Source organism: Megalobrama amblycephala, linkage group LG16 (assembly GCF_018812025.1).
Source record: "Megalobrama amblycephala isolate DHTTF-2021 linkage group LG16, ASM1881202v1, whole genome shotgun sequence".
In the NCBI taxonomy this organism is placed as follows: Eukaryota; Metazoa; Chordata; class Actinopteri; order Cypriniformes; family Xenocyprididae; genus Megalobrama; species Megalobrama amblycephala.
Genome location: NC_063059.1, coordinates 13,595,224 through 13,622,517, shown reverse-complemented (window position 1 = coordinate 13,622,517; position 27,294 = coordinate 13,595,224). Strand labels below are relative to the sequence as shown.

General features: G+C 38.1%; 1 protein-coding gene across 1 annotated transcript; it reads left to right on the top strand.

The window, feature by feature from the left end:
- Positions 1 to 575: 575 nt before the first annotated feature.
- LOC125249151 (WSC domain-containing protein 1) lies at positions 576 to 26,954 on the top strand. The gene is given in 10 exon segments (XM_048161366.1): positions 576 to 1,058; positions 11,769 to 12,492; positions 12,672 to 12,786; positions 16,112 to 16,296; positions 21,159 to 21,223; positions 21,225 to 21,281; positions 21,696 to 21,867; positions 22,219 to 22,383; positions 23,648 to 23,848; positions 24,020 to 26,954. Coding segments are annotated over 9 exon segments (1,731 nt in total). The 5' UTR covers positions 576 to 1,058; positions 11,769 to 12,074; the 3' UTR covers positions 24,373 to 26,954.
- Positions 26,955 to 27,294: the final 340 nt, after the last annotated feature.

Here is a 27,294-nt window from a genome sequence, read left to right as displayed (position 1 = left end):
TATTTATAGTATATTATAGTATATTTATAGTATCATTTTTGCCATAAATGGTATAAATGGATTTTGAGCTTGTGTAAATGTTACAGTTGGGTAAGATGGGAGAAGGTGTAAACAAGGTATATACACATATATGAAGTCTCATTAATATAGAATACTAAATCAATATTCTTTTTAAAGTTTTGAAAATAACCCCATGGATTACAATACATTTCAATTATACAATAACACTTATAGACACAAAAACCTTTGACATTCAACAGATGCATAAACATAAAACTGATTTGTCTGACTAAATCTCAAAAATATCGAGAATTTTTAGATTAAATGACAAAATTAAGAGATTAAATATGTTGAGACGAGATTTTGTGCCATCTATCGTCAGATGTTCAGATGTTCACAAACCAAATAATATGCCAAATGTGAAACTATAGACTACTTAAAAATAGGGTTTTAATGTACTGTAAATGTTTCAACTATTGTCACCTCAGGAAGGTGATGCTCATGTATGATATGATGTCACTCCGTAGCTCATTTCTGATTGGTTCAGCCAGTGATGTTACAACTCACCCCGTGTTACACACTCCCCGGTCTCCCCCTACATGTAGGCTACGTCTTCTTAAGTAACGGATTCCTTGAAAGTGCTGCTGATGCTCGTGTCCCAACTCTCTCCTCCTGGTGTGGTCTGGTCTCGCTCTCTTCTTCGACGCATGCGCACACAGGCAGCGCTGTCCTGCTTAAAAACAGCTGGGCTCTTACGTGCGTTCACATAGAGAAACGTGGGACTGCAAAGCAAAGGGGACACGGCAACGGATTTAGATAAGGATTATCGCTGTTATAGTGGTTTCACAGCTATGCAAAATAAGAAAATGCAAGAGGATTAGTGACACGCATCAAGTGGAGCAAAATAGCAAAACAGTGAGAAAGCGAGATGCGACTCGCCTCAGAGATGAAAGAGATGCTCATGTTCATGAAGAGGTAATAATCAAAGGAAAGCTCTGAAATACATTTAATATGCTACAAGATTTTTATTCTTCACTGCCGAGGAGTAGTTGATGAAGGTAGGAGAATTTCGTATGCTTTAAAAAATGCCATAAAAGCTTTTTTATCCCAACCAAACAAGTGTTCTAATGTTTAGACTATGTTTTATTGATTTAGACTAAATGCATTCCAAAGTTTACGTAAATTATAAAAACGTCACTTTTATACACCAATTTAAGTCATGGGCAATTTTGTTCAAATGAATGCAAACAAGTGTTTATAACTGATACCCAAGTGACTGATTCTGTTTTTAGGATTTGTGCTCAAATTCATGAACACTTCGCATAGGCTATGTATATGCAGTCTGTACTAGCCTACTCTTTTATAGTCTAAAAAGTACAAATAGTGTTTTAGAATAAATGAAATGGTGTAATTTTTAGTGTAATTGGTAAAAACCGATCCCTCAGAACTGAACACAACAGCTTAAAATTAAACAAATATAGAACCAGGGGTCCATGGATACATTTACAAATATTGCATATATTAATCATGTTATATTTATGATCTGTTAAGCATTATAGAAAGTAATAATGTTTTATGGTTATTAATGAAAATTATTCAAGAAAATCTAGCTTTTTAAATAGGGCTGGCTTAAAGTCTAAATCCCTGGGTCTGTAGATAAAGGAATAAACCTTTTTGCAAAAATTTGCATTAATTTCCTTATAGACCACTGATAAGCTTGGGTTTGCTTTTGTGCTACAACACTGTTATACACAAGGTCTTATGGAGTTGTGTGTATGAATGTGATGTGCTCAGTGATAGGATTTGTCCATAAGAGCTGAAATATCTGATGAACTGCACTAAACATGTGTCTTTTGAGTGCACCCAGATGCCATAGATTTCATTAGTGCTTCCTTCCCTCATCCTTCATCATTATATCGGTTCTTTATGGTCATGAAAAAGGAATATATCCAGACTGACTGTAAATGAGTCAGTCTTCAGCATTCATGTCTCACAGGCTTAATCAAGATCATTTTGTCATAGTTGACCTTTCAGCCGCATACATTTACCGCCTATGGGGCAAACCGCCTCATCTCCAGAGAGGCATTTGCCATAGAATTATGTATGAATACATAATCCTTCATGATTGCATTGCATCAGTGTGCTTTTACTGTATGTCATACTGTCCCTTTTGTTCATTTTTCTCCCTGCTTCAAAAAAATATTAACTTGTGCCTATGCATATATTTACAGTAGCTACATAGGCTATGAATGTAATGGCAGACCTTTACATGTTTGAGAAAAAAGTGCTTCAAGGTTTTTTTTTTCCAGTATGTGATTACATCTCTAGCTACAAGGTCAAGTCTCTGAACAATAATTACAGCTAAACTTACTTTAAGCCAAATGAAGCAGTCAGATAAAGTGATTAATCAGCCTTGAACCAGGTCTCAGTTCATATAAATACCTTTATATTATTTTGATTAGACTGTCTTTTCCCATTTAGATTTCCCATGGTATGACCAACCACTGGCGACTGCAGTGTTCTCTAGCCTCACTAAAACCTATTCTAAATAATGAATGCATGGAGGGTGGTTGATTATGCTTCTGGAAATTTTTTCTGGCCTTAGCACAGTTTGCAGGGGACAGTCTTATTTCCCTTCCGTCTCCTGTGGTCTCACAAAACTGACAGAAGCATTCTAAGTAGACTGAACGGGCTGTTTTTGCCATGGAAATTATAATTTATTTGCATATTTTGGAAAGTCATTGAACCATGTTGTAATTTTTATCTTGGGTTCTCAAAAGGGAATTTGGAAACCAGTTAAACCCTGCACAACTTTGATTTTAAAACTGGTCTACTATTTACTGCTCTTTTTATAGCATTAAAAAAGGGGGGAGAATCACTAAAATGATCTGATATCATCATTTATTTGCATATACCTCAAAAAACACTCTTTAATCAGTTTTTAAAATACAAAAAGTGTGTTTGCCTACACCATGCATCTGGATATGTGATATTATAGCACTCTTCTTCATCATCTTGTCACACTAAGAACCATGGCTATAACGAATTGCACAACGATTGGAGATAACACAGACAGTCACAGGGAGAAAACACACAACCACTTAACTAAAAATGACATGGAACTATGAACTGAATGAACTGAGGGCTCAAATACACTAGGAGAGTAATTGAGGTAAAACAGAACAGGTGCAGGAACTAATTAACAATGAAGGAAACTAACAATGACTGGGAACTCAAAACAAGCACAGGAAACACAGTCAAAACAAAACCAAAACAGAACATACACGAACATACCCCCAATGCCGTAACAGTCCAGCTGAGGAGGGAGGGTGAGGGCACTCTGGATGAGGACTTGGAGCAGGTGAATGCTGGAAGCAGGAGAAGGTAATGGGAGAAACTAGGGCGGTGATGACGGTGGGAGGAGCCAGGCAGGAGAGGACAGCAGGACTAGCTAGATGGGGACCCAGAGTACAGCCAGGATGAAAGCCCACGGCAGAGTCGAGGGAGGAAGGAGCCATGGTGGAGACTTGGCTGACAAAACCAGGGGGATGACTGATGGAGACTGAGCCGATGGAGGTGGAGACCCAAACAAAGACGAAGAGCTGATGTGAGCATGTGACACAGATGGAGACAGAGGCGAAGGCACAGTGACGAGCATCCAAGGTGGAGCCAGGGTGCCAGAGGACTAAGGTGGAGTCAGTGGGACTGCGGACCAAGGTGGAGCCAGAGGGAATGTGGAGCCTGACGGAGCCGAAGGGGTGCAGGGACGAAGCGTAGCTGAAGGCCTGTAAGTCTGTGGCACAGGCAGAGCGATGTCTGACCAAGGGGGAGCTAGAGAGACGAGGGAGCTCGGTGGAGGCGTAAGGATGATGGTCCCAGGTGGAGCTGAGGGGGGTGGAGCCAAGGTTCAACCGACTGCTTAATGAGCCGTGGTGGAGTGATGGGCTCAATGGCTGGAGGCAGAGCCAGGGGATCCTATTTCCAATGCAGAGTTGGTGAGAGGAAGACCCCAGGCAAATCCACACAGTAGAGTGGAGTAAGCGGAGGAACCGAGGAGTTGAAGTAAAGCAGAGGTGGGGCTGACAGACTGGCTGCCTTTGGAAGAGGAGGTGGGAGAGGGAGGCTGGGTGGGATCTCTGGAGACACAGGAGACTTAGAGCTGGGCGGGACCAGCTGAGATGCAGGAAACTTAGAGCTGGACAGGACCAGCATGGACGGGAGATTCAGGGAAGTATCCAAACCCTCATAATCTGCAGAGGCCTTACTCAGCACACCCTCAACAGCGGGAGTGTGGGCGGGGCTTTTCTCCATACCCTCGTACACTATGGACAGCCCCACGGGGACGGACAATGTTGCCGGCTGACACACCGGGGCGATGGTTGGCTCAGCCCTCATTTCTTGCTCTTTCATCCGGGCAGGCTCGGGATCTCTGTCTGCAGTGGGCTCTGGCATTTGTTCCATGCAAGAGTGGGCGGTAGGGGTGGCTGGCTGGGCTCTGGGTTCGGAGTGGGGCTGGTGATGTCCTCCTTGGCTGGGAAGATGATGGATGGGGACCCGCAGTTCACCAGCACCCATTCCACAAACTCGGCAAATGTCCCCAGGACCAACACCAGGCAGGCGTTCTATTGTGTGCTTGTTCAGGCTGGTGTGATAAAAGACAAACAAAGAGCGATCTGTGAAATTAGTGAGGCACGCCAGTTGTAGAAACCCTCAAGTGTGGTCCTCAAGGGATTGGGGACAGCAAGTCCGTTCTTCTTTTCTTCCTTATTGTGACATCTATATCTAAGTGAAACAGCTACTCGAACAAGGAAAAAAATGTAGGGTGGGACTTGATTTTTCCACCAGGAATTGACTGGATATTTGTGGTTTGATATTGTTTGTTCCGGCCTTGTGCTGAAAAACATGTCATCATAAAAGAAAAGCGATGTCACAAACGAAAAAAAAAAAAGAAGATATTTCTCAAAATATCTTTTTTTTGTGTGTGTGTTCCTGCTATCTCCCTTTAAGTGCTTACTGTATATACTACCTTTACTGTTGGTTTAGGAACTAACAAAAGTGGGAGAAATGGTAGTGATAATGCAGCTTGTTAAATTTCATTGTACAGAACCAGGAAGCAGAGTCTGCACAGATGAAAGACTTCACCGTCGATTCGTGATGAGAAACCACTACATTTACTTACTGCAGCAGCTGAAAAAATTACAGTCGAGAAAGAAAGAGCTACATTTCTTGGAATGCAGTGTCATCCTCTGCAGCTGATGGTGATGAGTTCCTGCAAAATACATGGAAATAATGCTGCATTCTTGTCAGTTTGTGTCTGCGAGGACCACTGTATATGCATGTGTGTGTTGCGGTATGCCAGGACTTGCTTTATCTCCCAGAAGAGGCCACAGAATGATCACACTTACTTGTCTGTGGTCTGTGGGTGTTAAAGTGCTCCAGTGTCAGTACTTCGACTACACCGCTTCGTGCACACATCCGTTGTAGTTTAGTGGTCAATAAACCGGTGTCCAGGGGCCAGCAGTCGCCATCTTTTCAGCCAGCATTTATTGAGCGAATTTTAGTTATAGTGCCTTGTTTATGGCCTGGCTATAAATCTCCAAATGTAAATGTGCCTCAAGCAACACAAAGCATAAATAATGAAAGACAGACTATTCCTAACAAAATTTTAATGCATTGTCTAATTTATCTCCTTTCCTCTCTTGCCGCTGTAAGTGTCTAGTAAATACTGGACGTGAACCAGCGAAATGGGACACGTTTGAAACGTATATGCAAAAATAACGAGTATATCAACTTGCAATATACTTATATATGTGTGTCTTACTTTGCAACAGGCTTTGTGTGTTTTAACCAAAAACTCAGTTGGATCAAAAGCAAAATCAGACCAAATTAACAACAAATAACAGTTCAGTTTATATGGAGCATTTGGACACTGCAGTGAAATCAATCCCTGCAGTGGATGATCAATAGTTTGAGTAGGCTGTAAATAAAGTGATTGACAATCACCTGCAGTTCAGCTCACAGCTGGAGGTACCTCTTTCTTCTGAGGATTTGGATGAAGTGTTACGCATGATTTTTCAGCCATTTAAGTTTTGCAATTTAATCTTCACCAAAATATAGACAGAATTATTTATTTTATATGAAAAAACTAAATAGCTTGGTGCATACTGTATGTGCTATATTTTCCTTTCCTTTAAACTAACATTATGCTAAATAAAATGCAATTTTCATAAGTGAACTCTTAATTAGTCATCACGACTACTCTTGGGAACTTAGCATATATTATTTTGAATTTGCTGACAGACTACCAATCAGTGAACTGCAGGAAATCTTTCTGATTAAATTATTCAACCCTGGTATGTGATGCTGAGCAAGATTATTTTCCAGAACATATTAGAGAATATATGAAACACATTACTACTTACTAATTTTGAGATTCATTTGCACTGCAGTATAGAGTGGAAAAAAGTGATCTAAAAAAGTGCTTCATGTGGTAACATCTAAATTAAATGAAATCATTCAAGCTAAAATATTATTTAACATCACTGAATCAACCTAAATACATTAGTTTACACTATCCAAACTAAATATAAAGGTTAAATCAGGTAGAAACAGCTTCATACAGTAACAATTGCAGGTTACCACCTTTTTTTACAGTGCGTTGGAAAGAAGAAAGAAGAAATGCATTACATTTTAAGCCTAATATGAAATGTCCCCCCCTCATTTCTTGGATTTGGCCTTGAATATATATTAAAGGAGGACAGATTGGGGTCACTGCGGGCCAGGGGAACAGCGGGCCACCTGTCATATGTCTACCGCCCCACTGTGACACTCTTTAGAAGCAAGATTATGACTGTGGAAACCTTCTTCGCTTAAACATTTTTTTACTGAAATGCTTCATTCAGAGATATTGAAGAGGAGCACATAACAGCCATATGGCCAGAGATGGTGGCAAGATGCTTATATGAGAGAAAAGAGAGCTTTCCAGGCAGCATCTGAGCTCCAGGGTCAGTCCCATCAGCCTCTGAGATGGAAGTGTGGCTGCCCTGCTGTAAGTGAGATGATAACACGCTGGGAAAGCAGATGAAGACAAATGAGTGCACCAGTCTGGACATACAGCACCCGCTCGCTGCTGTCCACCGACAGCCATGAAGACTCAGCGCAGTGCTATTACAACTCAGGAGTTTTGAGGCATATGCCACTAGAGCAACAGCAAAATATACTAATAAATAATACATCAAATAAAGGTGAATAACGTTTGATTTCGAACTTGATGCCCTCTGAAACGCACCGCGGAGTCATCAGACTTCCCTGAACGGAAATGGAAATGACCTTGGCTCTTCATTATTATTCATAAATGTATTTGTTTCTGTGTGAAATGCAATACCATTTACTAGCAAGCACACAAAAGAGTGAAAAGGAAAGATAAAATAAGATGAATTATGTGTCCCACGCAACTCACTGCTGTAACATTCATTAACGGACCATCCTTATAATTAATCGAGCCGCCTCCCTTTGGCTCCATTAATTACAGTTATTTAAAGTGAATAATATTACAACAAAAAAAGAAAAACTTGGGACTACTGCCAAATGCTCCGGTTTACCAAGATGATGAGAAACTCATCTCTCATAAACATACCGTGGCCTCATTTCAGGTTCATTTTTCAAAAGTGATTTTCAACTGAATAGATCTATAGTGGAAAATTCCTAGTTGAGTAAGATTCATGCATTCACTTCAAAGCAGTGAAGGCATAGCACCTGTTAGAGATGATTTCATAGAACAGGTATTTTCATTTTGAAGCAAAAACTGCTGAGCATCGGCTATCAGTAATGTACCATATAATGAATGAACCCTTACATAAACCCATAGCAGCAAAAAATAAAGAAAATAAATAGTCTATTCTGTTTTGGAAAATACTGTAGCTAGTTAGTTGTAGTACCTTGATTTTATTATGCCTAATGTTTGAAGATTTAATAAGTATTTGATTGCTTTCTACAAAGATGAAAGAGGAAAAGAAATAAAAATTCATGCCAGTAGGCTTTGACATTAAGTGCCTATGTAAATACACAATATCTGCCCTAAGGCAAAACAAAAAGCTCTACATATGTGTTTTTTAATCTCTTTCAATATGTATATATTTATATATTCAATAACTAATTTTAGGGAGTGTATGTATTTATTTCAAACTTGGGTTGTCAATCAGTTAAAAATTGAAATTGAACGGAATGCATAAATTAAAATGATTTGCATTAGGTCCGTATCAATATTTGCTATATAGGAAAAAAAAAAAAAAAAAAGATTATATAAAAAAATATTCAAGTCAAGTTGTTTTTTAGCATCTCATGCCATGAGTGCCACATTTTTAAGATGGCATGTCTAGACAATTCTCAATTCATGTTCCAATTCTAAGGGTATGTTTACACGACAACAATGTACTAAAAATGGAAAAGTATTTCCTTTGGGTTTTTGCATACAGACGACAATGTTCTCAAAATGATCCCTGTTCACACGTGTCCCTAAAAACACTGTATTATGCATGCCAGGCCAGTGGTTGGCGAGGTCACTAAGTAAAGAAACACTAACAGCCTATAGACTGCGTATAGACTGAACATGTAATACGCATGTGCATGACGTCACAATTTTCACAAATTCGTGTCACTCCGTACTTGCGTTTCTAGGCTGCCAAAATGCCATTGACTTGTAAATGAACAGCCAAAATGCATAAAAAGTTTTGTAGTCGAAAAGTTTGTGAGCAGCTCTTTATGCTGTCAGCTCTGTGTAAATCTGGTTCATATACATGTAAGCAGCTTTTCGTATTTGTATATATATTATTCAAAAGCTATGAATTATGTATACATGGAAAGAAAATTGTTTATGAGAACATGTTTCTGCAAATAATTCAAATGAAAAACAGATTAATTGCGTATAGCTGAGTATTATTAGAAAATGTTCTTACATCTTATGTTTTTAAAATAGTTTTCCCACACCTTGCAGTACTAGAACTTTCTAAAACTGATTTTGAAAATAAGATAAATAACGGCGTACAACTGCAGATGCAGTGTGTGTTATTTTGATTGCAGCCTCTGTCTTGTAAAGGAGAGATTTGTTAGAAGTTGCTCTGTGTATTGGCAGAGGGAAAGAAACTACCAGACGCCAGTCACTCACTGTTCATAGCTAGAAGAATAATGAGCCCTCAGGCTGATTGACATTCTCAGCCGCCACATAGTTATGGTTTCCTCTGGTGCTGGCAAGGACACCCGCCCCTGCATCTCAAGCGTTTATGCAAATCTAGGCCTTTTTCCAGCACTAGGCCTAAAAAGAATGAGTCGGGGGCTCACTGACATAAAAAGGGTTCAGTGAGCAAAGCTGTGCTTGTATGAAGAGCTTCAACAGGCCCAGTTATCTCTGATCAAGATCTGACACATAATAAGAATAATGACATTTGTACCACAGAGTATGAAGCTGTAAAATTAGATTGAAAACGAGTTTAAAAAAACAGCTATTTGGCTATTGGTTTTCATCATCCTAAGTGATGTCAGTTGAAAAGGAAAGCTGTTTTAGAGAAACATTTTTTTTTTTTCTTTTGGATTTTTTAAACACATAAACATATTAAGAAAGTAAATAGGGTCAATTTGACTTGAATAAAATTGGTTAGATATTCTGTTTTTACTCTTCGCCTGGCCTTCTCACGATTCTCACGCATTAAACCAAATCCACATTCATATTCATGTGTAGTCTGGTCTGGTGATTATGCATTTAATGCATAATCAGTGTGCGGCTCAGCCTGTGTTTTCATCTTCTGTGGACCCAAACATGTTTCAGATAAAATAGACTGGGAGAGTATGTGGGACACACAGTGGGCTCTGTAGAGCTAGACTTGCTTGATTGGCAAGAATGAATGGAAGCGAGGGACAGCCCACCCCTGAGTTCACTAAGGCTTGTTACAAGGTTTGTTTTTTAAGCTTTGCCACACAAAAGGATTCTCAGTGGATCTAAAATAATGGGCTGAAAGTTTCAAGAATGTCTAAAGCGAATGGAAAGAAAAAGTGCTGCAAATTCCCGAAATTATTTGGCTTAGTTTAGCTGTACTAAACCAGTATTGTCAGTCAGTCAGCTAATGTGCATATTGCATCTAAAAAAAAAAGTTAGAAATATTAGAAACATGAAAATGCGTTTGAGAATATTGAAATGAAAATCAGAAAAGGAAAGAGTGATTTATCACCCCTGGTAGATGTGTATATATACTGTATATGTTTTTTTCCCCCAGCGTTTTCAAAACTCACCATGCTCATCAAGGCTGCATTTATTTGATCAAACATACTGTACAATTTAAAATAACTATTAAAATAACTACTTTTATATTTTAATATATATTTCAAATTTAATATATTCCTGTGAAGGTAGTATTACTCCAGTTTTCAGTGTCATATGATCCTTCAAAAATCATTTTAATGTCAAGAAACATTTCTTAATATTATCAATGTCTATTATCAATGTTGAAAACAGTTGCTGCTTAATATATTTTTTGGTAAACCATAGTACTTTTTTTTTTTAAGGATTGTTTGATTATTATTTAGTACAAAAGAACAGCATTTATAAGAAATAGACAAAACATTATTTGTAATATTATAAATGCACTGTAAACCCAAAAAGTATAACTAACTTTTACTCAAAATGTGCCAAAAAGTTTATCTAACTATTATTTTTGAGTTCATTCAACATCTATCAGGGATAGTTTTTTGGGAGTTTTTACAACTCCGCTAAAGTTTAGAGTTTAGGAAACTTGAAAAAATAGATTCAACCGTAATCAAATATTTTAATGTCAAACATATGCCTTATAGTGGCGTTTTTTTTTTTTCTTTTCTTTTTCTACCAAAATGTGATGTCATCACTGAACGTGCACTCAGATGCTTTCCCTCCACACAGATTCCCAGATGTTCGCAGGGCAGTTGGATTCGACAGCAGGTCAATTCAAGTCCAAATTCATGCATTTTATTTCAATAGCTACAAAAATATGCAATTATTCATCTGTTTATAATAATGTTGCAGACTGGTCTAATTGGTTTAGGCTACACACACATCATCCGCCCACAGGTTAGGTTATCCTATATTAGGATGAACAAAACACAAAATATATATTTTGATTTAAATTAATGTTTATTTGTAATTTACAGTTATTAAAATAACTAGCAATGCTTGCTGATGATATTACGTTTGCAAACTTACAAAAATAGAGGCAATCAGTTATCTCAAGTATAAGTTAGTAGAACTTATCTTGCTTTACAGTGTGTCTTTACTGTCAATTTTGATCAATTTATGCATTCTTCCTAGCTGAAAAAAAACTGACCCCAAATGTTTAAATGGTAGTGCACAATATCATATTACAAAGGAAAACCAGAGAAAACTGTTTTTAACATATAAATGCTTCTACAAAATAACATTTCCATGTACTTCACTTTGTTACATACACCCCACACACACACACACAATTTCAATTCCACCCAACTAGCAACTAGAAGACTGAAGTGTACCCTCTTACACTCTTCACATTTGTTGTGTACTCATAAAGACAGACAGGAGCACAAACAGGTAATGCTTCTCCAGCCAGCGAGCCTTGCTCTCTCCTCTTAATGGAGACATACTACCAGAATAACTGCCACACACTCTCTATATTTCTTTCTTGTCTCTAGCACTCTGGTCTATCTCTGAGAATAAAAAAGTGAAAGATGTGCTTCGACTTGCGTCTAACTGCTTTCTATTTTCCCACCAGGTTCCCCGAAGTCTTTGAGCCGTAAGAGCTCAGAGTACATCCTGCCACAAGTACTTCTGTCATCAAGGGGATGTAACGCCAAACTCGAGTTTTCACTTAATCCTCTCACAGGTAAACGGCGGGACATTTTGCCTTAGGAATTTTGTGCTCAAAGAGTTTTTAAACAGAATGTGAATAAGGTATCAGTGGTAGAGCTTTTGAGAGAATGAAGCTCCTGGAATAGATCTCTACCTTTTTTTGATTGGAACAATGGAAGCATGAAACTGTAGAATCAATTTTTCTTCACTAACCTGGAAGGAGGGCAACATGGCAAAGCCCTTCTACAGGCTTCAACGCTTTTTACGACGGACTCAGCTGCTCTTCTTGTTTCTCGGTGTTGCCTACATCATGGCTGGAAGTGTCCTTCTTCTGCAGAGACATGGATTGGTGGTGTCACAGCGTGGGACGAGCAGTTACTTTCCATTGCCGTCTTTGCCGTCTCCTCCCAGGTCCCTGGAGGCACCTGCCCTCCGGACAAGTTATGGAATAATGGGCGCGCGGCACAACAGCAAGGGGTTGGGATACCAAAGCGTTTTGTCTGAAGACAATGCTGGACCACAATGGCTGACCTCACGAAACCAGGAGATCCGACATCTGAGACGTCGCTGGTTCCACAGCCTCATGTCTGAACAGGAAGCGTCTAGAGTGGAGAAAGTTCTTCCGAAAAGAAAAATCCGACACAAAGGTGAAAGTCTGTGCTAAATGAGCTGTGTGCTTTTCAGGATGACAAATTGGTTGTTTATGATAATTGGTTTATTTTCTCAGTTATCTCGATTCCAAGCTGTGCTGCAGAATCTTCCCATCTGTTTGCGCAGAAAAAGGTCACGTTCTGAATTTGTGATGCAATTGTTATTCTTTGCTCAGGCACGTACATCGGCTGCTTTCTGGATGACGCCAAGGACCGGGCACTCAAAGGGATGGTGTTCTATGACTTCCGGAAAATGACCAGCACCTTGTGTCAGGACACCTGCACGGAAAGGTATGTGATTAATGCACAATATTCTCAAATACTCACAGCTTTTGTTGTAATCGTGGAGCAACCGAAAAGCAGATGGACATCTGTTGCCTAGAGGCTCCTTTGTGCTCATCTTAAATCACGAAATAATGAAACAGTGTTTAGGGAAAAGAACATGCGGTGTGAATCCCTGTGCCAGCTGGCAGAGCTCATGCTGGGAATTGGATCAGGCCCAATTAATGGAGCGCAGCTCTGGACCTGGGCTCCGCTAATGCTGGAGGAGAAACATCTATCTGCCGTGATGGAGTATACGCTTTCTCTAGTTCTTAGGCCGATAGATAATTGACCACCAGAGAACAAGTGTGAGGCAGGCTGACCTCCTGTAATTACCCCCAACGTTTCAGATTACATTTAATTACTTGGGTGACATTTGCAATGTTCAGGGGGAATCCAAATAGTCCATTAGAAACATGAAACCTAACATACACTAGAGATGATTTTCTGTGTTCACGTTGACATAGTAACTTCCCATGAAGAAGAAAATCCTAATTAACAGTGTTGATAACTTTACGGTTTTACCTCAAACATCATGACCTGTGCAATATTATGGTCTTGCATTACAGCTAGAGAGAATGTCTATATAAATTGTACAACGAACAAACTTGAAGATGTAATTTTTCTGTTTCTATTTCAACAAATGAACAGAGAAAAGGAGAACCATTAAATGTTTAGAAAATATTGATTGTCACCCTCAGAATTAGTATCATATAATATTCAGTTTGTATCTATAAATATTATTTGAGTTCTTTTATTTTCTATTAAAGGATTAGTTCACTTTTAAATAAACTTTTCCTGATAATTTACTCACCCCAATGTCATCCAAGATGTCCATGTCTTTCTTTCTTCAGTCGAAAAGAAATTAAAGTTTTTGATGAAAACATTCCAGGATTATTCTCCATATAGTGGACTTCAATGGGCACCAAACAGTTGAAGGTCAAAATTACAGTTTCACTGCAGCTTCAAAACGTTCTACATGATCCCAGATGAGGAATAAGGGACTTATCTAGAGAAACCATCACTAATGTTCTGAAAAAAATTGAAAATTATATAAGTTTTAACCTTAAATGCTCATCTTGAACTAGTTCTCTTCTTCATCTCCTCTATTAGAATTACAGCAGTGTAGACACTGCTAAGTGTATTACTGCCCTCCACAGGTCAAAGTTTGAACTAATTGTTATATACTATTGAACTAGCATATTGCATATAAAAATTAGTTCAAACAGTACTACACAGTAATACAGTAATACACTTAGCAGTGTCTACACTGCTGGAATTCAAATACAGAAGAAGAAGAAGAGAGCTAGTTCAAGATGAGCATTTAAGGGTATAACTTATATAATTTTCTATTTTTTTTTATTATTTTTTTTTCAGAAAATGAGCAATGGTTTCACTAGATAAGACCCTTATTTCTCATCTGGGATCGTGTAGAACAATTTGAAGCTGCAGTGAAACTAATTTTTACCTTCAATCGTTTGGTGCCCATTAAAGTCCACTATATGGAGAATAATCCTGGAATGTTTTCATCAAAAACTTTAATTTCTTTTTGACTGAAAAAAGAAAGACATGGACATCTTGGATGACATGGGGGTGAGTAAATTATCAGGAAAAGTTTATTTAAAAGTGAACTAATCCTTTAATTTTCTGTGAGATTTCCCATTTTTTGTAGTCCTGTTACTGCAATGCCTAAATACTGTTTAAAGCTAAATTGATTTTAAATACTGTTTAAAGCTAAATTGATTGCAAAGCCTAAATAAAGCTCAGGTTTAGGGTCAGTATGAAGTCTCTTGTGCTCACCAAGGCTGCATTTATTTGACCAAAAATACAGTAGCATTGTGAAATAATTTTACATTTTAAAATGTAATTTATTCATGAATTTTCAGCATCGTTACTCCCACATGATCACATGATCCTTCAGAAATCATTCTAATATGCTGATTTGGTCCTCAAGAAACATTTCTTATTATTCAATGTTGAAAACACTTATGCTGCTTAATATGTTTGATGAATAGAAAGATTTTTTAAAGCATCTTTTGAAATATGTTTTTATAACATTATGAATTTTACTGTCACTTTTGATCAATGTAATGTGTCCTTGCAAAATAAAAATTTCTTTAAAAAAGGTAGTTTATCAAACATAGTTCATCAAACATATCTAAAAGTGATCACATCAAAAACATGAGATCAGCCTCTAACACTTAAAAAAATAAGCAACAAGACATCATATTTGTGGAACCTGCCAGAAGTTACTTATATCTAAAAATAATTTTTCTTTAATACTCTATTACCGCACAGAACAAAAAGGATCTGACATCCCAGTATTATCATCTACACTGTTCTGTGTCTGCAGGTACATGTCTGCTCAGACTGAGCGATTAATTCAGAGCACAGATTAACAGTGGGAATGTCCCTGGCTAGGTTGCCATGGCAGTGACAATGACACGTTTCAAGCAGAGGATCAGGGAAACAATTTGCAGAGGGGCTCAAGCTAATACCTGTTGAGCCCTACACCAACATGCTTGAATGGAATCGTGCTGCGCCTTTTTGCAACCTCCACAAAAAGTCAAGAGGGCCAAATGACAAAACCTTTGAGATGGAGAATGATCATTGTGGTTAACACAACCATTAGCCAACTTAAATTAAAGTTGAGATGGAGATGAATGCAAGATCTTCCTAGACAAGCTTGTTAGTGTGAGATAGCTGGCCAGGTGGTCCGCAATGACACCCTGAGAAAGGCTGCCACTACAAAGTTGGTTAATCTAGCACCACAGGGTATGGAAATGGTGGGACAGATGTTTGGCTCAGCAAGCTGGCCAATCACCAGCTGGTAACCCCCTGGGCTCACAGGCAGGCATGGACTGAGAGATGCTGGTGGACTTTAGCAGAATCCCTACTGGGTCTGGGCTGCATTCATGGGTTTTAATGCGAGTTACTTGTGTAAGGCTTTTCTGTAAAAGAGTGCCTTTGAAAATAGAAATCATTTGTAACATTATAAACGTTCTTACTGAAACTTTTCAATTGATCAATTAAGATCAATTAAATGCACACACATACACACAGAGAGAATATATATATATATATATATATATATATATATATATATATATATATATATTGTTTTAACATTGTAATAACATTGTATTAACATCTTTAGTTATGACAAATGTAATATTGTCTTGTATTAAAAAATTAAAGAATTATTGCAATAAATATTCATGCTATTTTCATGCTATCAACCATGGTGGCTCACTTTGATTTTATAATTTGATTTTTAATGTTTTGTTTTACACAGTGGGTACCAGTTTGCTGGCCTTGAATATGGGTCCGAATGTTACTGTGGCAACCGCATCACAAGCACTCGGATGAAAGAGGAGGAGTGTAACTTGGACTGCAAAGGCGAGAAGGGCGCCATCTGTGGAGGTGTGTCCCGTCTGTCCGTTTACAAGGTGGAGGAGGTTCTTCCTGGCCAGCGGAGATGTGAGTGCTTGAAATAAGTTTACTTATTCTCAGGACAGAACTTCCCACACTGCCATGCATAGCTTTATAAAATCACTTAAAGGTGCCCTAGAATTAAATATCGAATTTATATTGGCATAGTTGAATAACAAGAGTTCAGTACATGGAAAAGACATACACTGAGTTTCAAACTGTTTCGTTAGCATGTTGCTAATGTACTGTTAAATGTGGTTAAAGTTACTATCATTTATTACTGTATTCACGGAGACAAGAGCCGTCGCTATTTTCATTTTTAAACACTTGCAGTCTGTATCATTCATAAACACAACTTCATTCTTTATAAATCTCTCCAACAGTGTGTAATGTTAGCTTTAGCCACGCAGCATAGCCTCAAACTCATTCAGAATCAAATGTAATACATCCAAATAAATACTATACTCACATGATCCGATGTATGCATGCAGCATGCATGACGAACATCTTGTAAAGATCCATTTTGAGGGTTATATTAGCTGTGTAAACTGTATTTATGCTGTTCAAGGCAAGCGCGAGCTCTGGGGGAGGGGGAGCACGAGAATTAAAGGGGCCGCAACCTATATATTGGTGCATAGTTAATGATGCCCCAAAATAGGCAGTTAAAAAAATTAATTAAAAAAAATCTATGGGGTATTTTGAGCTGAAGCTTCACAGACACATTCAGGGGACACCTTAGACTTATATTACAACTTTTAAAAAGAAGTTCTAGGGCACCTTTAAGGAAAATTAGATAGATAGATAGATAGATAGATAGATAGATAGATAGATAGATAGATAGATAGATAGATAGATAGATAGATAGATAGATAGATAGATAGATAGATAGATAGATAGATAGATAGATAGATAGATAGATAGATAGATAGATAGATAGATAGATAGATAGATAGATAGATAGATAGATAGATAGATAGATAGTGGCAGTGGAGCTTTGATGTGGCCATATGTTTGAAACTGGTTCCTTCATCAGTCTCTTCCACATGCTGTTGGACCTCAGAGTTCAGACCCAGTGTCCCTCTGCAGTTTCAGGCCAACTGGATTTGGCCCAGCATAGCACTCACAGACACAGCTATTAAGCACTGACCATATGTGTTGTGGCCTAAATTGAAAATACTATCCATTGTACCAGATAATAATGTCTTGTTAAGAGGGATTTGTGCATTGTTCAGGCTGTTGGTTTTAAGATGTTTTGTTGTAATGCAACAAAAAGCCATGGAGAGGTCTCTAAATGATTGTTTTAATTGTTATGCGTACTTATGCTAAAAAGTGTAAATGTGAAGGGGACAGTTGTATAACGCTTTAAATTTCTTTAGTGACATTCTGAGTTATAACAGTAAAGTTCCCTCTTTTTCTCATAAATGTACCTTTTTCTCCAGCTGTCTAAAGTAGGATTATCAAACATACAAGTACTAATGGTACCATTTGCTACAAAAAAACAAAAACAAAAAAAACACAAATCTTGAACTCTCCCGTTCTTGTTAGTTTGAACACTCTCTGGGCATCAAAGGTTTCTATTTACAGCGTGTTTTTACAAGCACTGAGCACTGGAGCCAATTACAATCATATCTGTTGGCCTATCAGAGGCTCTACTCAGTAAATTAGTCAGAATCTGCTTAACACTGTTAAAAACACACAAGGATTTTTTTTTTTTTTCAATGTGAGCTGCACGCTCGCGAATCCTTTCATTATAACCAACAAAGTGTAAATACGATGTAAAAAAGAGATTCGTCGTATCAGTTAAAGGTCCCGTTCTTCGTGATCCCATGTTTCAAACTTTAGTTAGTGTGTAATGTTGTTGTTAGAGTATAAATAAAATCTGTAAAATTTTAAAGCTCAAAGTTCAATGCCAAGCGAGATATTTTATTTAACAGAAGTCGCCTACATCGAACGGCCAGTTTGGACTACATCCCTCTACTTCCTTCTTTAATGACGTCACTAAAACAGTTTTTTGACTAACCTCCACCCACAGGAATACACAACAGTTGTGTTTGTAGAGTGTGTTTGTCGCCATGTCGTCGAAACGCTGTTATTTTCATCCCGCAGTCCAATCACCGGGTCTGATTCCGGCTCAAATTGATAGGGTAAAATTAAAGACATGTTTACAATAACACTGAGCGTGTGCATCTCCACGTTATGGTAAGAGGCGTGACCTTTCCGGGCAAGGTTCGCTAAGCTGCTGTCGAATCACAACACAGGAACCACTGGCACAATCAGAACTCTTTACGTATTTCTGAAGGAGGGACTTCATAGAACGAGGAAGTCATCAGCCCGTTTTTATGACAGTGGAAACAGCGGTATACAGATAAGTAAATTATGTGAAAAATACTGTGTTTTTTTACACACGAAACATGAACACATGTTATATTGCACACTATAAACACAATCAAAGCTTCAAAAAACCACGAAAAACGGGACCTTTAAGACAGCTTTTAAATACAAATTTAGTTTTTCATGCTGTTTAGAACTCTGCAAGTTTCTGGATTGACAACCATATGTAAATGCATGAATCGGAAACTGTGATGATTGACAGTGATTTTTGCTCTGGTACTGAGAACATCAAAATTTTACTGGTATTGGTATTTGGTACTGTGACAACCCTAGTCTAAAGTTAAAATTGTAACTTAAAGGTGGGGTATGTATTTTTTCAAAAACACTGTTTGGAAGTTAGTCGGGCTGACACCAACAACAAATGTCTAACCAATCAGCATTAGGGGCGTATGACGGTCGAGGAGAGAGAACGAGCAAGCGGGAGAATTGAAAAAAAGAAGAAAAAAAACGCAGAAAGAGAGATAATGAGACACAATACAAAAGAGCTCAAAAGAATATCACTGGAATGAAGGTTTATGGCTGGGAAAGTGCTTTAGGACCCGTTTTAATATTAGAAAAGCTTTCCAGCGCTGGAGAGAGCTAAGACATGGAGGCTGCTTTGATTCTGCTTCACATGTGAGTAAAATTGGGTTTTAGTGTCATTGATTGTCTGGAGCTGCTGTGCTATTGGCGACTAACAATGATCGTTCCTTCATTTTTTGTGCTTCCTTGTCGTTCGTTCATCATCTGTACATTTTTTTTCGTGAAGCGTTTTGTTGTGCGTCAGCTGTGATAAACAGACGTCCACTCATTGCGTGTGTAATAGTGGCCAGATAGTGAGGGTTAAGCAGGTAAACCACTGCACACTGATGACCGCTATAGAATGCGGTGTTTGGCGTCATTGTCAGTGCACTCGCCTCGCCTACCAGCAGCGATCGGGCCGGGGTTCGAGACCGACTCGGAGCAGGGTGGTTAGGATTGGAGGTTGAGTTTTGGAGGCGGAGCAATGAAGAGAGGGGTGGGTTTGTTTGGGTTGATTTCAAATATCAACAATGTCCAACAGCGTAGTTGAAAAAATACATAACCCACCTTTAATCTTTAAAATGCATAATGAACATTATTTCATTAAAGTATAGCCAGACTTATCAATATTTAAAAAAAAAAAAAAACATTTAATGTACACTACTGTTCAAAAGTTTGGAGTTGGTAAGATTTTTTAAGGTTTTTAATAGTTGTGATTAAAAAAAAAATGCAGTAAAAACCATAATCTTGTAAAATATTAATTTAAAAACAGTCTTTAATCCAAACTCACTCAGGAAAACAGACTTCACAACACTTGAGTGTAGACTTGGACAGGACAAATTAAATCAGGAACACAAAGAGAAGCTATAGTCTGTTTTAATAGTGCTTTGTTTGTTGTTTTCGGGCAGCTGTGTCTCATTTACGGCCCTCACAAAGGAACATGTGATCAGTGGTCTGCTGGGCCTCTTCTGTTATTTGGAGAGACAAACAAAAGCCCTGGGGTTTCGGTTATAGAGTGCTTGTTTACTCTGCAAAGGTGACAAAGTGTCATGAAGGCCTTAAATCAAAGTATCCACTCACCTCCGGTCCATGTTTTTAATCAGTTTCTCCACTTTCAACACTGGCTCGAAATTAGTTTTGTGGACATTTATATAGTTATACAGAAAACACATTTATTATGATTATATAATTATGCAGACATATATTGTGTTTGTTTTAAGCCAATAAAATGCTTTTAAATGTTTTAAGTGACTATGAACTTTGGAAAGGCGCTACAGTATATAAATGATAAAAAAAATAAGTAAATACTCTTCACTAGACTACATATACTGTTATTCCGCAAGGATGCATTAATCAAAAGTGACAGTAAAGGCATTACTATTTCAAATAAATGCTGTTCTTTTGAACTTTCTATTCATCAAAGTATCCTGAAAAGAATTTATTATTATACATCACAACTGTGTTCAACATTGATAATAATAAGAAATGTTTCTTTTTGGAAGGATCATGTGACACTAAAGACTGGAGTAATGATGCTGAAAATTCAGCTTTGCCATCACAAGAATAAAGGACATTTTATATTCAAATAGAAAACAGTTATTTTAAATTGTAATAATGCTTTGCAATATTACTGTTTTTTTTCTGTGCTTTGAATCAAATAATACTTACTTACAAAATACAAAAGCATAAAAAAAGGTACCGACCTCAAACTTTTGAATGGTAGTGTATATCAATTAAACATAATATTATTAATAATTATGTTGTGTACATCTGCTATCATGAGAAGTTCAAAATAATTTTTTTTTTTTTTTTAATTATATTAGATAGCATATTTTCCTATCTCTGTGAAATGTGGCTTCTTTTTTTTTTTTTTTTTTTTTTAAACATCTTATTTGTAATTACTCATTCACTGCAGCATTACAGACCTTAGAGCAATGAACAATGAGTATTGGCACAAATTCTTTTTCCTACATTTTTACTCCTGTCACTCAGTGTTCTCCATTCTTCCCTGCCTTTAGACAGGAACGTGCGCTACCGGGGGTGTTTCAAAAATCCTGACAAGACAACAGCAACTTCCCTGGCCCATGCTGTCCAAGCCCAACCTAACCTCCCAATGGTGCATAAAGACCTGTATGGATCAGGTCTGACTTTATTGAATGTATATAGATTCATTCGGATTGGATATGGTTCGCTTTAGCTGCTGCTCTTCTAGGTGCACACATTTTTTCCCCGCAGTCTTCTAAACACAGTCTGCTTGTTTAACCTTTAATGTGTCCCTAAAGAGCACAAATTCACTCTGTAATCAATCCTCTACGCCACTTCATCGCCTGGATTATGGTGTAATTTGAGTCCTTTCTATCAGATGGTCATGCTTTGTTGCATACCAGCAACATGGTAAATTGATTTATCTTCGTCTTTAGTTGAGAAGCTAATTGCAGTGCTTGGGAACGTTTTCAGATAATGATAACCCAAATAGTTGTAATTTGAAGTATGGATGGACAGACTTAGAGGTTGGCTCTAAGTGTGATTCATTCACATTAACTCTCTCTTATCAGGAGTTTCCTCTGGCCCTGGTCAGGAACCCAGACTGTTTCTGTGGCTATGCCACCCCTCACTTCACTCTTCATGAGCCAGTAAAAGAGGAGCTTTGTGCTGTGGAAAACAGCAGTCTGCCTACCCAGAGTTCCCATCAGCTATTCCTCCAGGTCTATCAGACACCTGTTCAAGGTAAGATACCTTCTCATTGGTCTTAATTATTACCTCTGTGCTCTCATTCCCCTACTCGGGCAGTGTATTCTTCTCACTTAGATTTCAGCCTTGAGATGTATGCTAGAATTAAACAGGGTACCTACTCCTTCAATTCTAAGAAAGAAAATTTTAAACAGTTGTTGTTAAAAATAAACTTTAGCCATTCTTACCTAACATCCGGATCCTTCGGAAGGTTATGCAGAGCTGTAGGTGCTACACACAACCAGAAAAAAACACGGCAAAATAAAATTTTAAGTCTTGCTGAAAATAACAGATTTGTTCATATAGTTACTTACCTTTTATAATTGAAATATATATATTATTATCCAGATTCCAGATGCACAGAGAAGAAGTTTCTACCTGAGAAGTCGAGCTCACTGGTGGCTTTGTCCAGTTTTCCTGGTGCTGGGAACACCTGGGTGAGGCACCTGATCGAGCTTGCCACAGGCTACTACACAGGCAGTTACTATTTTGATGGCACCCTTTACAACAGAGGTAACACTATCACCACTCTATCAGCGATAATATATCTTACCATTTTAAAAGACTGCATGCATCATTGCTGGAGGCAATCTTTCCCACAAATCAAACCACTGAAAAATATTATTGCTCAGACTTTGGATGAGATGAGTTTATCATAAAGACATATCTTTTCTCTCATGCACATAAACAGAGACTCAAGAAAATGATGTCTCTAATGCAAAATGGACATTTAAACAGATTTGAATCTGTAACCACAACATCATGGCATAAATGCATTACTAAGCACATACTGCACAACTGCACAAATTGTCATTAGGACTGGGTATCACTATGGATATCCTGATTCAGTTCAGAATTACAAGTTGTTAAATCAATGATATTCCATTCAAATTCTATTCCATGTTTTGATTCATTTGGGAATATTTTAGTTGGGGGCAGACATGGTCTAAAGAGTCAGACTTGTAACCTGAAGGTTGCGGGTTTGATTCTTCGATTGTGCATTAACTTGGATGGGTTAAATGCAGAGGACAAATTCCGAGTATGGGTTACCATACTTGGCCTTCACATCACGTCAGGTCACGTCATAATGTCTAGAACAACTGCAACGGATCCAGTATGTTCATTCGGTCTGAATTAAACAATAACTTCAGGGTTTGTGAGTTTTTTGAAAGATTCATTTTAAGAACTGTCTCTTAGAGTAATTTGTTTGTGAATCTATCTACATGCTGTATGTTATTTAGTGCAGCTCGCAAAAATAACTCAACAGAAAGATGTCTGTTCTTGCCATTGTTTTGTGCTACACAGCAGTTTTATCTTATCACATTCAATTTGGACTGCAAATTCAGGTAAAATATTACTTTTTTGACATGGGGCTGTAGATACATTAAGCAGAGCCTCTTTTATAGAGTTTATGTGAAGTTTCTCTACATTTTTCTTCTTTTCAAATCCATAAATACACGTCATTTGAGATCGATTGATATTGTGTATTTGGGCACAGCTGACTTTCTGTTCTCTTTCAAATGCCAAACTTTATTGAGCGTATTTTTGTTCTATTATTAAAGAACTTGACCTGCCTTGAAAGTCACAGTGCCTTTTCAAATCCATCACAGAACCTGACACATTTGCCTGAGGGGGGCCGTGATGCTCATGCCTGGACTAACACCATTTTTGATGCAGTTTTTTGGAACGTATATGTTTGGATTCGGAGGCTGCACTGAGCGGTCGCCACATGCAGTTGGCTGTATATTCTAATCCTCTTCTCCTCCCAACTGTGCAGGCTTCAAGGGTGAGAAAGATTACTGGAAGAGTGGACGAACCATCTGCGTGAAGACGCATGAGAGCGGCCAGCGGGATGTAGAGATGTATGACTCAGCAATACTGTTGATAAGAAACCCCTACCGCTCACTCATGGCTGAGTTCAACCGCAAGTGCGCCGGGCATCTTGGTTACGCTTCTGATCAGCACTGGAAGAGCAAAGGTATGAGCACATTATAAGGGGTCCATGACTCGTAGACACAAAAATGAGACACACACCTTACTGTATTCTCATTACAAAAATACAAAATCTTGTATGGACCATATTAGGCTGGTAATATATAGTGCAGATCCTTTAAGTAATTCATGCTGTCCTACTTTCTCCTCTTTCTAGAGTGGCCAGAATTTGTGGGTAGTTATGCCTCCTGGTGGGCTTCTCACGTATTGGACTGGCTGCGTTATGGAAAGAAACTTCTGGTGGTGCATTATGAGGAATTGCAGGAGGCATTGGTGCCCACGTTACGATCCATCACTTCCTTCCTCAATACCAGTGTCAGTGAAGATCGTCTTCTCTGTGCTGAGTGCAACAAAGATGGCCACTTCAAGCGCTCGGGTGCGCGACGGCCCACCTTTGACCCCTTCACCCCAGATATGAAACGGCTGATTGATGGTTACATCATTACTGTGGACCAGGCACTCAGAGCCAGCAACCATTCTGGCTTGCCACAGGAGTATCTTCCAAGATGATAAGCCCAGAACTAGAGTACAGAAGCGGTCGTCTTGCTCAAGTTTCAATGCTACTACCATGTCCAGGAGATATTTTGATACATTTATTTCCTCACATATTGAGGTCGAAAATAATGCCATATGATGCTGTTCTTCATTGGTGCGTTATGAGATCGTCATGTTTTAACGGCGGTCTGTAAAGGGGAACAAAGTTCAACACTGTTGACATAATGTGGTGAATAATTACAAAGATTGCAGACCTGAAACTCAAAAACATCTTTAGTCGGAGGAAAAATAAGTTCTTCTTCCTACTTTGGGAGGAAAGTTGAGCGCTTACTTACTTCAACTACAAGTCAACAAGAGGCCTAATAAACAACAGATGTAATTGCTTATGAACTAATCTGACATGTACTGCAGATGATAATGACATGTCTACCACAATAACATTATAATTTTATTACTATACAATGACTTTTTTTGTGTATGGACCCTTTAGACTGTTTACAGAGCTGATATCAATGGATGTAATCTTTTACCATAACAGATGACATGGATGTAACCACATATTGAAGACAAGGGGGGACCGAATGTTATCAATTGAGAAGAATCAAGTATCGAATAGGTCATTGGTAAACCAAATCTGAATATCGAGTGCAACGTGACTATGGTGGTTACGGCCCTGATAGATGAGAAACGTAATACTCTGTGATGAGGTAGCAGAATAACTCGTTTTCCTTCCAAACATTCAAGATCAAGAAAATATGACATAGCAAACAGACTTAGCATATATCAAAGTCAAATGAGTAGTGACTGTCCTCATCCCGCTAGGTTCCTTCAGAATGGAAAGGAAGCTTTCAGCTGGACTAGACAAGACTTGCCTTGCGGAATGACGCTAGCCTGATGCTAATCCTCCCAGAGCTGATTAGCACGCCGCCAGCATGCTCCAGATGTGTCTGGATTAAGCTCTGGTGTTATACTCTTTTGCACATTGCCAAACTGGGATCAGCTGCAAATTCAGACAATGTCACTGTAGTGCTGGTGGCAGGAATCCCTCCGGGGGTCTGTTTCTGCAGAGTTATTCATTGAGACACAAAAGATCAATCGATTAGCGTCATTCAGTGTAGACTAAATAAAATTTTCTCACTGTTAGAGTTTGATCCATAATTTAATACCAGTGATTAGTGTTACATAAAGCTGGAGTGTGTAACTCTAAACAGACTCTCCCCTCATCTGTCATTGGTCTGAAAAACCGACAGTAACACCCCCAAACTCACACCATTGGTTGAGTCAGTGTTGCTATGCTGGACTGGTTGGGATGTTAAATCAAAAAGAGCAGTTTAATAGTGCTCCATACTGTTTATACCTTCAGGGTGACTCGATTAAACTGGGATGGTTCCCCTGAAATTAAAATTCTGTCATTTACTCACCCTCATGTTTATCCCAAACTGGTGTTATTTCAGTATTGTGAATGCACTATTATAGTATTTATTAACATTTTGAGTTTGCTTTTAATTGTAGCTTTTATTTTATTTCAGCTTTATTTCCATTAATGAAAACCATTTTAGAATGTTTTTTAAACCATAATAGATTTAGTTTTAGTTAACATTAACAACACTGCACCAAACTGCCATGACTTTCTTTCTTATCCGCAGCACAAAAGAAGACATTTTGGGAAATGTTTCAGTTTTTGCCTCTACAGTGTAAGTCAGTGTTGTCCAAAATAACATTGGAGCTGATTGTCTTTGATTAACAGCAAAAACTTTCCTCAAAATACCTTTCTTGTTTGGAAAGTTTGGAACGACGTGAGGGTGAGTAAATGATTTTCATTTTTGGGTGAACTATCCCTTTAAGCCTTTATTAACTATTAGTTATAATATTTTGTCCCCAAAGGATTCTTAAAAAGAGATATACATCAGTAAGCTTAATACAAGTATAATTAATGAGCCAGGTTTAATGAAATATATCAGATTTCGCTTTAGGTTTGTTCTATAAGCCTCTGCCATGGAGAATAAAATGCTGTGCGCCTGATATGAATTATAAATGAATTCCATTGCGCCCCCACTGTGATTTCCTGCAGGCTTGGTGCTGAGGTCATTGTGTCTTGCCTCGAGAACTGTGACAGATTAATGTCTGAATGAAACAGAATTTTATTTCCATGCACATCGCTGCAGTATATGGGGCACATATGCGCTACATCGATATGTGTACATTAGTATGTGATTGCCTACGTCTACTGTGTGTGTGTGTGTGTGTGTGTGTGTGTGTGTGTGTGTGTGTGTGTATGTGTGTACAGAAGGTTGTTCATGTTCTGGTGCCTCATTCCATGGACAAAAAAAAAAAAAAAAAAAATCCAATTCCATTATGGATTGATTATGTTCACTGAATTTTCTACAGAAGTAAATAGGTTCTATTTCTGCCAACCTAGAGCAAAGGAACAAGAGGCATTATGAGCTCAAGTATTCTTTTTTTGATTTTCATAAACTCTCTTGATAACGGTCAGACTCTGTGACTGCTATTCACTTGAATGGATGCTATTGAGAGGGGCCGGCCCCCAAGGTTTGACTGCTGTTGTGAAAACACAATGAATAAAATTCATGATGCAAGCTGTTGTCTTTTTTTCATCTTCTCAGAAGTGGTAACAAAAGATTGTTTGAGAACATAAAGTCATTTGAACATTTCAGAGACTCACTTTTAAGATATTCTAAGGAAAATATATCTGACAGATGCCTGGGAGACTTGTTGTTTACCATTTACTAAGCAATGTGAGCAGGCACTCATTGCTTTACTGAATCTACCTGAATTAACTAACATAATATATAATATACAAACCTCAGGATTAATGTGGCAAAAAACAGTTCTTTAAAAGCTTTCTTTCCTACGTTTTGTCACCTTTTTATAGAAGACAGGGTGCCTGCATCTGTCTTGCATCACTCTTTAATCATA